This window comes from Aphelocoma coerulescens, chromosome 2 (assembly GCF_041296385.1).
Source record: "Aphelocoma coerulescens isolate FSJ_1873_10779 chromosome 2, UR_Acoe_1.0, whole genome shotgun sequence".
NCBI classification, from domain to species: Eukaryota; Metazoa; Chordata; class Aves; order Passeriformes; family Corvidae; genus Aphelocoma; species Aphelocoma coerulescens.
In genome coordinates, this window is record NC_091015.1 from 292844 (window position 1) to 307143 (window position 14300).

Consider the following 14300-nt stretch of genomic DNA (forward strand, 5'->3'; position numbering starts at 1 on the left):
TTCGCTTTTTTTCCTTATTAACTGTTCTATTATTCCCATACAGTAATGAAGGAATGCCGGGGTTAGGATTCATTAGTTCCTAATACTCTTGAAAAAAACCCTTTCACTGTCTGTAACTCCACTGGTTCCTGTTCTGCATCCCCTCATGCAGCCATGGCAGTGCAGGCTCCCGTGCCAGCCAAGGTGGAAGGTGAGCTGGGAAATGAGCTCCCAGTACCAGATCCATCACTTTTATTTGTATGTTATGTGGAAACCCTGTGGAATATGTAAAAGTTGAGGATTAGGGACTTGGTGAGATACATGAGCAGTGACTGATCTCATGACTCACAGGCTGAACAACTGTCACGGGGTGAAGCAGCTGCCCAAGCAGCCGCTCACCCAGCACTGGGCGAAGATGAGTCCTTGGCATGGAATAGTGGTGAAGGAGACCACACTGCACATCCACACCAGGCTGCAGAGACCAAGACAGAGCACCAGGGAGGACACGGGAGCTGCCCTATGCTCAGCACCTGGAGCAGGAACTGAGACACAGGAGTTGAGTTTTTGCCAAGTAAAGCACCTGTGAGAGCGATGAAAGAGAGGTTCTCCTCTGGGAGAAGGGAACAGAGGTGAAGTGACAGATTTGGGTAGATGTCCCCAAAATGGGAAGCTCTCCATGGGGCGTGTGTCCCTGTCAGCTGGGACACCCCTGTCCCCACAGAGAAGGAGATGGGAGGCTCTCCCCAGCAGCTATGCTGTGCTGGTGCTCTTACTTCATCAGCGACTTTGTTCCTAAACCCCTCACTACCATCGTTTCTCAAATGTTATTCAACTTCCTCCCCACACCTGGCAGGCATGGAGCATGATCCGGGGCAGCGTAAGGAGCCCGCAGCCCAGAGCAAATGGTGACACAACCCTTTGTGTGGCTGCAGCCACAATGAGTCTGGGAACACAAGGAGCTGGAATCCTTCCCATAAAGCCAAGAGGGTCACTTCGAAGGCTGCTCACAATTAATCACTCGTGGCGGATGTTGGGCCGGGAGCGCTGGCACGGCTCTGAACGGCAGCGGGGGCCTCCACCGCGGCTCCAGCTGGCTGTGCCGGGCCACACCAGTGCCACCAGCCTCCAACTGGCTGCAGCTTCCAGCTCCTGCTCAGCACTTACCCATTACTTTATCATGTTGCCGTTAATTTTATCACTTTTTATACACACACAGATACAGCTGCACAAACCACAGCAGCACCATGCAGCCAGCTCCCTCCACCTGGCCCTGCCCCTTCTCACTATCGGGACAGAGAGTGAGCAGTTCACGTCTCCTCTCCACAGAGACTGACATACTTTTAAGCAGTACAACCTTCCTTTTAACTTTCTGGTATCCAGTAAAATATTCTTTAAAAACTCCTAATTACGCTTCACTTTTTTTTTCCTGTTTAAGTTCCTTCTCCCAAAAGATCTGGCACGTAATTGCTTCCAGCTTGGTGAAATCGGCTTGGATACATTTTTGTATGCATGTGTCGGCGCATGTGTGTGTTTAATACTCCATTTCTGATCTGAATTTTGTTCTGCCTGAACACCAGCACAACACACCCAGGTTACTTTTATGCAAGACACTACTGAACTTAGTCTGGTGATTGGCTGAAGTGGGGGTAACAGCGGCGTTCTCCTTGGGAGCTGCTCTGCTGTTTGGAACCAGAATTCAGAAAGTCCACAGGAGCTTTACTGCAACTTGATAAAGTCCTTCAGTGACTTTACTACATTAATGTAATTTACTGTCCAACATGTTACAAAGAATTACCTCAGAAAACCAAGGTGCTGGGAATGAGCGGCAGGAGCGGATGAAGCCAGCCATGGTCTGTGCTCCAGATCCCTCTCCTGGTCTGTTACTGTGAATAGAGGTATCACTTAAGGTCCCTGCAGAAACCTGGAATCACAAGCTGCAGAAAACGTGCAAGTAACGCTGTTTAAAACACAACCCAGAACAGATGCTGTGCAGCAGCCCCCCTGAGATCCCTGTGGTGGCAGTGGGAGATGGACACTCGTGACAGGCAGCACTGACATGGATCCCCGTTTGCATGCACAGGTGGAGCAGGAACCTGGGTCTGAGACAGAACCGCAGGAGGGAAGGAAGCAGAGCCAGAACTTTCTGGGCTTGCTGAGGAGTGTGGACCTGGACCAGCACTGCAGAGACTGATGGAGAACAGCTCCTGCTCCCAGATCCCAAGTGCAACTGGGAAAGGGCCATTTGGGGATGCTGGAATTGTTGCATTTTCTTACATAACTCTGGTTTCTAAAGGCATTCACTCATACAAGGCTTTATCCACCCCTGCCTGCTTTGTACACAGAGGCTGTTTGGTGTGCAGCAGCACAACCTCCTGGGGTGCACAAATTCAAGGGGATGGAACAAGCTCTGCTCTATTTGGAGAATAGGATGGCCCTGTCCCTTGCCTGCTAGTGATGAGCTTTTCCATGTTCCTCTGGGACACCTCCCTGCCCAGCAGCAGAATGCAGACCCCAGGCAAAGGCCTTGTGTGCTGATGGCAGAGGAAGGTCCAGATGGAATCACCACTGGAGCCACTGCCTGCAGTCAGGGATGAGCTGGGGCTGTGTGACAGCAAAGAGTAGGACTTCGTGGCCTGTAACAACTCGCTCCCTGGCCCCTCTTGATCCTGCAGCACAAGCCTGGGTTGTATGGATGAGAAAGCTTGGTTTGCTGGAGAAGACTCTCAGTCCACCTTGGAGAACACCAGCCACCCCTCCAGCCCAGCCCTCCCTGGCAGCACCAGCAAGTTACTTACACTGAGATTTTCACAGGTGGCCACTAATTACACCCTTATAGCTTATCCAGGTGCCCCATGCAAGGCACCCTGAGCCAAATGTTCCAGGACGCTGAGAGCTACAGCTGCAGCCCTCCAGGCCTGGCTATCTGCCCCATGCCCATTTGGGTGCCCCGTGCCTACCTGGCTGTCCTGTGCCCACCTGGCTGCCCTGGACACCTTGGCCAGCCCTGGGCAGGGCTCTGATCACCATGGCACTCTGCTGCCTTGTGGTTCTTCCTCCCTGCTTCTCTACTCCTCCCTTTCTCCAAGGCCTTTTCCCTGCTCAGTCCTGCACTGCATGGCTCCTTAGTGATCTGGTAAGGAATAAGTATATCAGCTCTCAGTAATTATCTCTAATTAGGGTTAGTGGTTATACTGTTGGGTTGGAGAAAATCAGTCTCTGTTTTTCCACCAGGGAGGATAGGGAGAGCTGGGGTGCAGAGCAAGGAAGCACCAGCAGCTCCCTATATGCTCTGATCCCTTCCATGAACCTTTCCCTGCCATGCACCTTTCCCTGGAGCTGCCTGTTCCATGAGCAGGAGCCATGTAGGAGCTGTGTCTGTGAGGTGGCTGTCAGGACATGGCCTCACTCTGTCACCAGTCTGGACAAGGCAGGGACAGCCCACCCTGGCAGGAGAGCAGAGTCAGGGCTGGTGGCACAGCATGGCCAGACACTCTGGGCATTTTTGTATGCATGTGTCCGGGCACTTCCACAGGACAGGGCTGCAGGGGCTCGTGGCCTGTGTGGAGGTACAATGCAGTGCTGGAGCTGCAGAAGCTCCCCAAAACAGCAGCATGGAGCAGAGCCCTGAGGACATCCTACATCTCCTCTGGGCACAGGGTTCAGCTAGCAATGGGGCAGGGACTCCTTCCACTAGCCCAGGCTGCTCCAAGCCCCATCCAACCAGGCCTTGGACACTTCCAGGATAGGGCAGCCACAGCTCACGAGTGTCAGCAACTGAAAGGGCCTCAGGGCCTCAGAGCCGAGTATTTCCTTTGGGGACATGGGATCCAACCCACACACCGCTGCAAAAACCCCAGAATTACCATTCAAGTGACTTACACCAACCCTTGCCCAAACCAGCCTCTAACAATGTGCTCCTGTTCCGTGTGCCTGGGGCAGACTGAGCTCTGAATGACAGGAATGGTGAAAAGGCCTAAAAAATAGCCAAATTATTGAGAGAGAAAAAGCAACTCTTGGGCTCCCAACTGGGGGAACACAGTTAGCAGGTGCTTCCAACACTTTTGGCTTCACCTTCTCTCTGCCTCAGTACTCCTTCTTTAGAAAGAAATAACAGCTGAGATAATCAGGTTACAATGCCTGGAAATATGAAATTCATCCTCACTCTAGCATATCCTAGCAAATAAAACCTTGAGCTGATCTAGCAGAATCTCGGCCCTCCAGCCTTGTGTCCATCACTAGAACCAGGCACCAAGGATTGCTGGTCCTGTCCTGCCTTGTGTCATCCCACCTGCCTGGCACCACACTCCTCCTCTTCCCATGGAATCCTGACAATTTCTAGTTTCCACGCAATGCAAAACTTTAAACCAACAGCTCAAGCCTCACATTTGGATTCATCCTCCACCTTCAGACATGCAGATAAACATTCGTAAGAGGTTACTGTATGACTGTAACGGTGAATGTATAATATTTATAATATAAATATGAATTTGCAGTATTTTATACATGATTCATGATGCAAAATATTAATTACAGATAAATTTTAGTAAATCTCTCATCTCAGCTTCATCTTCAGACTACAAACAACCCTTTAACATACTATTGGGAAGGGCAGAAGTCTCACATAGAGGAATAGACAGACCCTCACCCTCTTCCTTTCAGCTCGGCAATCCCATGTCCGAGTTACAGAATCCCAGACTGGTTTGGGTCAGAAGTGACCTCAAAGATCATCCACTTCCAGCCCCTGCCCTGGCCCTTGGCTGAACAGCAGTGACTAACATTGGACTTTTACAGTCAGACTCAACAGAAAGCCAAGTGAGCGAGCCGAAATCACAGCTGGAGGGAGGGAGGGCGCATCCCCACAGCTGGCACCGACCCAGCTGCGCATGGGCATTGCCCCCACCCCGGTGCCAAGCAGTCCTGCAGGCTGAGGGGGAGGCACTGGGGGCCCTGCTCCGGCTTTCATTCTGCACCCCAGCTCACAGGGACCACGATAAAGAGCACAGTGGACAGGATCCTGCCTCCGAGCAGAACACACCAAAATGACATGTGGCAGCCATGGATTTAAGAGCAGGAGCCACACACTGTGCATGGAACAGAGCAGCCATGGGACTACAGGCAAATCCCAGGGACAACAAAATCCATCCAGCTCGCCTGCAAAGTGTGGAGCACAGGTGTAACGTGGGATGTTCCTGGACACATGCCAGGGCTGGGTGACTGGAGCTGCTGGGCAGGGGGGAAGCAAAAGCAACTTTGTTTCAGAAGTGGGAGCTGACCTTTCCCTCCTGAGTCCCCAAATTTCCCTTCTTTCCTAGGAGATTAATGACCCTTCTCTGACCTGAAGAATCTGTTGTGCAGCCACAACCAGGAGAAAGGCAGGAGATGATCCACCAGCCTCCTGTCTGCCATGACCTGCACCACCCTGCTCTCACTGCTCTTCTTCCCTCAATGTCATTGTCCCCCACAGCGAGCAGCGGTGTGCCAGGGAAACAGGTTTTCCCTTTTCTTTGTTAATTCTTCCCTCATTACATTTGAAATTCCACAATCAGTGTGCACTGTAATTGTCGAATTTGATGCTAATGATTAATGAATTAAACATGGATCCATCAATTAGTCCTCGGAGAATAATTCTGCATAAAGCAGCGGATAATGTAATTACAGTAACAAAGATAATGAGATGTTAACATCGACGGAGCCCGACGTGACATGATCACAGCAGGCTCAGCAACCCCGGCCTGGGGGAGCCAATCCCTCACTCTGCAGAGGCAGAGCATCGGGGGGCATGGGCCTGGCGGGGGGGGACCCTGCCACCGCGGTGCTCGCCCAGCACCGGCACCACCCTCTCCATCCGCCTGCCTTATGCAAATGCTCCCGGCCATCGGCTCCAGAAGCCACAACAGAGCTGTCAGGCGTCACCATGAACCCAGCAAAGATCCCGAGCTGCCTGAAGACCCAGCACCATCCCCTGCCATCCCGACGTTTGGAGGGGCTGAGGCAAGCACAGGCTCCCTCCCACCACCCCACCCGGCACAGAAGCCCCAGGACAGGTGCGCTGCCACACTCAGTGCACCGAGGGCTCCCCAGCCTGTGCTGCAGAGCCAAGAGTCGGTGCCAGCACACAGAACTCGGCCCAGGGACAGCTGGACCCTCGTCACTTCAGAGCAAACAGGAGCATCAACCAAGCCCTGCATGCCAAGCAGTGCCTCCCACCAACACACACTCTGGAAAATGCTTTCCCTGGAGGAGATGCAGGGGTGATGCTGCAGAAGCAGGAGGAGGAAGAGGACTCACACTGGCACTGGTCCCGACACACGTGCCAGACCACAGACACTGTTCCTCAGGCTGAAGGGAACTGACCAGTGGCAGCGCCCACTTAGAACCCTCCAGAGCTTGAGCTCACACCTCCGTGCCAAGTCCAACTGGCCCAGCCTGCTCCGCGTCGCCTGCACTGAGGACGTGGCTGCCACCTGCTCGGCAGCACACCCCATGGAAGACTCATGGTCCTCAGCAAGCTGGAGAATCCCCCATGAGCCCCCCAGAGTGGAGCAGAACTTTCCCCTTTAGCCTGCTCCCTTCACTCTGTGCTCTGGCTCCCCCACATTTGTTTCCTTCAGTCCCATCTCTGTCTGCTGCTGGAAACACCTCCAATAGCTGCCTGCAACCACAACAATCTCCGCATTGCTGCAGCCTCTTCCTTCACTTCTCTTCACTTCCCACTCCAAGGCAGGCTTCCCAGTGTTCAGCTCTCCTCAGCATCCTCTGACACCACTGAGCTGCGATGCAGTGCCAGCTCGTGTGCTCCGCGTACGGCTGTGGTATGTGCCATGTACGAACCTGCAGAGGTGTCACGGTTCCAGTACCTCCCTGCCCATCTCCCCTTTGCTAACACTTTGGAGCAGGTCCCTACAAACCTCTGTGAAGCAAGAACCCAGGGCTCAGCTGGGCTGAGGCTAGGCTCTTGTGCTGACTGTGTCTGTTGTGCCACCATCTGTCCTCCCACTGAAGTCCCTTTTCATCCCATCTGCACTTTGATACGAGCTGCCCTCGTTCCTCGAGCCAGAAACATGCGATGCAGCACAGCACAAGGGTAGGTGAGCCTGATGAACCATAGCAAGGATGCACCTGGGGGACTGTGAGGAAGAGGGCAAGAGAAGCAACATTCCAGCAGGAAGAGGAACAGCAGGGATTTGAAGGAGACACCTGATCTAGCAGTGCCACACCTCTAGTGAACACCTGCCTTCAGGCCATAGCACCTGTGAGCTCTGGCTCATCCCTTTCCTGCCCTCTCCAGCCCAACCACTGTAGTTCCATCTCCTCATGGGCAGGGACACCATCCAGCAGACCAGATTGCTCCAGCCAGTGTCTTGTCTGAACTGGCCTAGGACACTTCCAGCAATGGGGCAGCCACAGCTTCTCAGAGCACCCTGTGCCAGGGCCTCACCACCCTCACAGGGAAGAACTTCCTAATATCCAATATAAACCTCCCCTCCTTCAGTATGACATCATTCCCCCTTGTCCTGTCACTCCAGGCCCTTGTCCAAAGTCCCTCTCCAGCTTCAGGCACTGGAAGGGCTCCAAGGCCTTCCCCAGAGCCTTCTCTTCTCCAGGTTAACACCTCCAGCTCTCTCAGGCTATCTCCACAGGAGAGGGGCTCCAGCCCTTGGAGCATCTCCATTGCCTCCTCTTGGACAACAGGAACTCATTCAACTTAAAATAAACCCACGTTTAACTACAGTAAAGTTGTCTTCTTGAATGGTTTAAATACTGGCACAATCATGACTGAGCTCAGAGCCCCCACTGGTTTCACAAACACAAGTCCCTACCTCATTCCTACTGTATTTAGCTTGAAGCTGTCTATACCTGCTTTGCAGTTATTTTGAATCCTCACCAGAGCACCACATCCATGTATTTCATCCACATACAGGGCAAGGTGAGACTTCTTTTTTCTTCTTCTCCCCTCTGTCCCTGGTCTTTCCTCACCCCAGCTAAGGACTGTGTGTGCAGTGGACATCAGCCAGCACACTCACCTTTGCAGAACTCGGGTCACAGAGGAACCACAGACACTTGCTCTGAACTCTAATCACCAGCCACCTGGTTTTGCCCCGAGACTCCTGGGGCAAGACAGCAAATCCCTTATGTCTCCACACTTCGTGTCCTCTGAAGATTAACTTGTAACTGGCAAAGAAGTGCAGACTTTGAAGTGCTTCCTCTCCAGTCCCCAAAACACGTGTCAGATGAGAGATACCCAGTGGATCCAGTAACAGACTCACCCACAGTCCCAAAGGCAGCGAAACTGTGAGGCTGCTGCTAATTTGAAGCCAGGCATATTCTCCATCAGCCCCAAATCCAGCCCTGGGCATTGCTCAGGGATAAGAGCACATCACCTCAGAGGGTTTGTGTCCCATCAGTGCATTTTGTGACTGCATCCACTGCTATTGGGCTTGGAGGCATCAGAGCGATACGAAAAAATTCCTAAGAAAAGCCTTTACTGATTGTGTACCAGGAGGAAAACCCTTCTGACACTGCAGACACAGCCTGAACCAAGACAAGACACACAACATGTGCTTAAAGCTGTTGTCCTAGTGCTGAGCCCTGCATGGACACACCCACAGCACTGCTCTGCTCAAGGGCCCAAGGGCAGACAGCCAGCAGGGGATCCCAAATCCACAGACCCTACATGGGAACGACCATCGTAGCATAGGGTCCCACCCCCTGCACACACACGCGCAGCAATACCCACAAGCTGGACCAGAGCACGTCTCGTGAAAAGAAAACTGGTCTCATTCTAAAGGTTTCAGGCAGCGCTAAGTCGAACTGCTCTCCAGATAAACTTTTCCAACATTCATTTCCCCCCTGCTGGGACACTGCATCTCCTCTCCCGTGTAAACTGCTCCAACTCCAGCCCCCACGCACTGTGTCTGCTCCAGCTCTGTTGCCCAGACTGAAAGGTCTCATGCCGTACTCACTCCTTGGCACTGGTTTTCCAGCAGCAGTCATCAGTAATCCAGGCACATCCCAACCTGCTCCTGCGAGCCCAACAGCACTGAGAGGACTGCTGGAAGTAGGATATGGGGTTATGTGAGCAGTTGGTTTGACATCAGCATAAGCTCCTCTGTGGTTTGAATCCTTCCCGCAGCTCTGATATCTCTGCTAAGTCAGAGCTCAGACAAGGCACCTCTGACATGCAGGCAGAGAAGTGTCCCTGTCCAGAATCAGGAACTGTCCCCACGCTGGGGCACGCTGAGCGTGGGTGGTGGTGAAAAAGTGTCAGTGTACAGGGGAGAGCCATGGCAAGGAACAGGCAGAGCTCGCAGCCCTGGTCAGAACAGACGGTTTATCCACAGACGACTTCTGACTTGACAGGAACAGCAGTCCGGGTTTGGGAGGGCTCGTTACGTCCTCCTTGGCACCATGTGAGCAGAGATGTTACTGTGCCTCATTCCCCGTGTGTGTGTGTGTGTGTGATGCCAAGGACTGCACACTCACCCCAGCTGCATCCCACCTCCCCTCAGCCCTGGGACACTCTGAAGCACGGTGCTGACAGCACCCCGACCACGGGACAGAGCAGGAACGAACAAGATGGGGATGTGCCAGCCCAAGCTCACCCTCAGTGGCAGTACTGGATTTGGAAGGATTTCTGTGATCAGCAGCACCACCAGCACTCCCTCAGCATCCCAGAGTGTTTTCAATAACCTGTGCACCAGACTGTGCTAATGGCAAGCTGGGAAGAAGGCAGGTGGAAACTGCCCACCCTGGTCAAGGACATCAGCCCCAAGGACACAGTGAAGGCCCTGGGAAATGCGGGCAGGAAGGCCCCAAGTTCAACAGTTTCCCCAGGTAGGGTGAGAACCTCCTCTGGCAGCAGCAGCAAGGAGGAGCATGGCAGGAACTCTGTGAGAGGCTGGGGGGCAGCCAGCCTCCCCTCACCACACTCTGGGGCAACTGCCCCTCTTCAGTGTGCAGAGAGAGTGATGATCCCAAACCAGATCTTCATTTCTCCAGGGAAAAGTGAGGAGGAAATAGGGTGCCAAAACCAGAAAGAAACAGTCAGGAACCAAGAGCCACCCTAGTTGGGATTTCCTTTGATTTATGGAGCAGCAGCTTCCACCATGAGTAGCAGCTCACCAGCCTCAACACTTTCCTCGGGGTGAGGAAATTACTCAGGGATTCACACTGCCAGTTAAACCCTTTGACATTCTTCTGTCCTGGACACCAACCAGCACAAAATCCTACCAGCAGCTTACCTGGGACCTGCACAGAAATGCTAAGGCCCACCAAAGGGACTCCCCAAGGGTGGTAAAAGCAGGACGCATCAGAAGGGGTTCTGTTCTCAGCTCAGCAAAGCCCAGGGCTGCTGACGCACTGCAGGAGGGACGGCCTCTGGCTCTGTGCCATCCACACCAGCTCTTACCTGTGCCTCCTGCCAGCTGTGAGCTGCTCCGCTCCTTGGCCAGCCCATTGGCTTTGGGGCTGGCGCTGGGCGCTGCTGCCGTCGTGGCCCTGGGGAGCCGCTTGCCTGGGACCTTCACTGTAGTTCTCAGCAGATCAATCTCCTTCCCATGGACGTTCTGCATGTAGTCCTGGAGCAGAGAGGCACAAGGGTGGAGGATCAGCCCTGCCCCAGACACAGACGCTCAGCTCCCCCATGCTCAGGATCAGCACTAAGCCCTGTCAGATGCCAGGACAAGCCCATTTGAGAAAGCATGGCTGGGGATCAGAGATCAGATGGAGCCAAAGGGCACACAGGTGGCCAGTAGTTCCTCCTCCCTATCATCCCTTGTTTAATCTCAGCACTCAACTACAACAGCTAATAATATAATAAATATCATATCATATCATATCAGTATAAGCAAAGGGACACCTAGAAATTCCCTCTCAGGTCACAGCTGGGATAAGACAAACTCAAACCAACAGAACTCAGGTAACTCCCTTACTCATTCACCTGCAGAGCTGCCTATTATTCAAAACTTGGTGCTTCCATCATTTCCTCTGGTACACAATTCATTATGCAACCAAAACCCCATGTGCAGACTGTAACTATCACTCTGCCCTGTCACCCAAAAGCATCTCAGCTTTCAGTCAGAATGAGGGTGCCGACTTCCAATCTCTCCCGCGCATTGTGTCCCTTCCTGTGCCTCCCATCCCTCCCTACTCCATGGGACACCATGGTTCTTCCCCAGCCCTCTCTGTTGAGGCCAACTCCTCCTCAGGCTTGTGCCCTCAGAAGGGGAAGACCCAATCAGCATTAGAGAGGGGAACTGCTGGTCAGATCCTGAGGGAGCAGGGACCAACACTGGAGCTCAAGGCTCTGGGAGAACAGGGAGGTGGGGACACCTCTCCTGTGCTGCCATCAGGAGAGGAGCCAGAGCTGTCCAGGGCAAGCTTGTGGCTGCTGCAGGGAGCTTGGGTTTACTCCAGTTCATAAGGAGGTCACCAAAAAGATTAACTCAGAGATGGTCCCTGTCTGCTTCCATATCCAAGAAGATAAAGACATGAACAAGCTCAGTTCAGGAGCAACAATCCTCCCATCCTGGACCCAAAACCAGGTGAGAGGGCCTGCACAGGCCATGCTCTGTGCTCTCAGGTGACTATTTGCAAGGGTCATAGTCTCCCAACGGCACCTTCACGCCCTGGTCTGAACTCCTTTCTCTCCACTGACCCCCATGCAGGCATCCTGTCCTCACAGCACACCCTCCCATGCTGCCAGGGGCCAGGCAGCCTGGCCTCAGCCCTTGGCACTCACCATCCAGTGCCCTGGGTGACTCTGAGACCACCAACCTAAGCAAACACCACACCAAGCTGCTCCCAGCTGGGTGCAGACCTGGTGACAGCCCTGGGCAGGGACCCTCAGAGGGGCTGGAGGATTTTCCCTCACTCAGCACAACTGCCGCGGTCGCCGGCTGCCTGCCGGAGCGAGCGGTCACTGGCGCTCGGCTTTTATTACCCACCATAAAACAGCAATTTCTTCCCAAGCCTCCTCGCTAATTACCCAGCCAGTTCTCTCATTTCATTTTATTACTGGAATTAACAACGAGTTCAAAGCGTGGAAAGCTATTAAGATGTGTGATTAAGCCACATTCAATTAGTTTCTACAAACAATTTAATTGATGTTGCAGATAGAATTAACAGAAGGTGATTGTGTGAATGGCTCCACTGGCTGCAAAATGGGAGCTGCTTCCCTGGTTCTGTGCAGCGCGGCCGGCGAGCCTGGGCTCAGCCACGCACCTTCCCGGCAGCAGAATTCTCTCCAAGGCTTTGGGGAAGTGATGGGAAACTGCACCAGGCTCTTCACACAACTTGCACTTTTCCTGTCACTGAACACACTCACAGAAAGGTAAAAATATAGATGCAACAAGGAAAGCCCTGCTGAATCCAGGGATCAGGCCCCCAGCACTCCTGCCTCCAATTCCAGGCATCCCGCTTGTCCCTGAAACCACCAACGGGGCTCTGGTGCAGAGGCAGAGGTAGCACCTCAGGGCAGGAACCCACCGACTAGCCCACAGTTCCCAAGCATGAGTCTGGACTGGTGGTCAAGACAAGTTTCCATCAGGAAAGCAATTACAAGGCCAGGGCCAGCTCACCAGCACACGCTTCGCCAGCCTGTGACTGCAAACCTGGAGTTTACGCCTGACTCCTGCTGAGGAAACTTTCAAGTTGGGCTGGAGGTGCCACGATCCAGACCCAGATACAGGCTTGAGTGATGAACTCCCAAAAACAGATGACGAGCTCCACCAGGAAGCTTTGCTTGGTAAAATCAGCACTGCCAGAGCCAGGCTCCGACCTCCATCCAATGGGGCATAGACACATCCTGGCCAGATGCGCACTGGAGGAGAAAGAAATTAGGGCTGCTGACCTCTGGGGTCCTGACACCCATCCCAGGAGGGACAGGGAGAGAATGCAACAGAGGTGGAAGAGGAAGTCAGGAACTGCCCTGACTTATGCCAAGGAACAGCCACTGGGACAGAGAAAGAGCACAAAAATGCCCTGGGGCATCGAACATCCTGATGGACAGGGAAGACTCTCTTTCTGCAAGGCTCAGCCTGTCCCCAGGGACCCCTTTGCTGCACCCAGAATTCTGCCGTCCCCCAGATACATGGCAGCACACACAGGGAAGAAGCTGGGTCTTCCCATAGCAAGAACTGGATGCTGCATGTCCCCTTGGCTGACACTCTGGGGTTTGTTCCAGCCCACAGCTCCCCTCACCAGCCACCCTGGGCTCTGCTGCCACACTGAAGTGGTAGCAGAGTACGCGCCCATCCTCGGGAGCACAGGTTTGCTCCAACCCTAACGTGCTCTGCTTGTGTCATCCTGTGAAAGGACATGGGAGCTTTGCCTTGCCCACAGGGCCCAAATCCACCACAGCACCTCCTGATTCACTCTGGAAGGTGGGGAGGAGCAGATACAACAGGACATCCTCCTCTGGACTACCTCTTCCTCCTGCTTGTCCCTGCATCTATCCCTTCCAAGCAGGTCGTACACCAGGCACCGGGGGGGAAGGGAGGCAGAGAGGCTTTTCTGATCCCAACAGCATGCTGCCAAAACTGCAGTACACAATGGGGCACGCTGGCGGGTGCCAGGGTCCGTTCCCCAGTTCTTAGGCAGGCGATACCACAGGGAGCACGCAGAACCCCAGCCTTGCAGCAAACAGGCTGGGCAGCCCCATGCTCTGTGCCCACGTGTAATCCACCCTCGCTGTAGGTAAACACATCAGGTGATACAGCTGCTATCTCAGGTGCAAGGTTCAGAGCTCCCCGTGGAAACTGGGCAGGAGAGGCCCAGCGCACACCACCCTCAGCAACGGGCTGTGGATCACCAGTGGCACCAGCTGGAAGCAAACCAGATTTTTCTCAGGGCAACGCAGTAATGAAATGAAACACTGACGTGCAGGAAGGAAAGCGAGTGGCATCAATCTCGATCACCCTCTGAGGAAGGAATGGTGAAAAAAGGAGAGAAACCTGGTGTGTGGCAGCAGCAGCATCTGAGAGTGGCTAAACAACAGCCCAGAAATTGCTTTGCCTCTACAGCTGATGGTAACAACAGTCCATATGCACAGCTGAGCACACATGCAGAGATGGCAGCAGCAGCCACTCCCTCCCAGTTTGGGGTTCCAAAACAACTGGGGTTACAAAGTTAGAGAACTGCAGACCACAGCATAGTATCGGGACTGAGGACTACAAGAAAAAGCTCCAACAAATTAGAGAAAGGAAATGCAATGGTTGGGTCTCCAGTTCAAGGACAGGAGGGTCCAGGGGCTCCAGAGCTGGATAACTCAGCATGGCAAACCCTGGAGTGAGGGTGCAGAGCTAGCAATGAGGAGAAAGACA

General features: G+C 53.5%; 1 protein-coding gene across 2 annotated transcripts in view; it reads right to left on the reverse strand.

The window, feature by feature from the left end:
- The window catches only part of AGAP3 (ArfGAP with GTPase domain, ankyrin repeat and PH domain 3), a 110551-nt gene that overhangs the window by 25611 nt on the left and 70640 nt on the right, over positions 1-14300 (reverse strand). For both annotated transcript variants that reach the window (XM_069006107.1, XM_069006106.1), the window contains exon 11: positions 10388-10556. In XM_069006107.1, coding sequence (XP_068862208.1) covers positions 10388-10556 — 169 coding nt within the window. The remainder of the gene's footprint in view (positions 1-10387; positions 10557-14300) is intronic.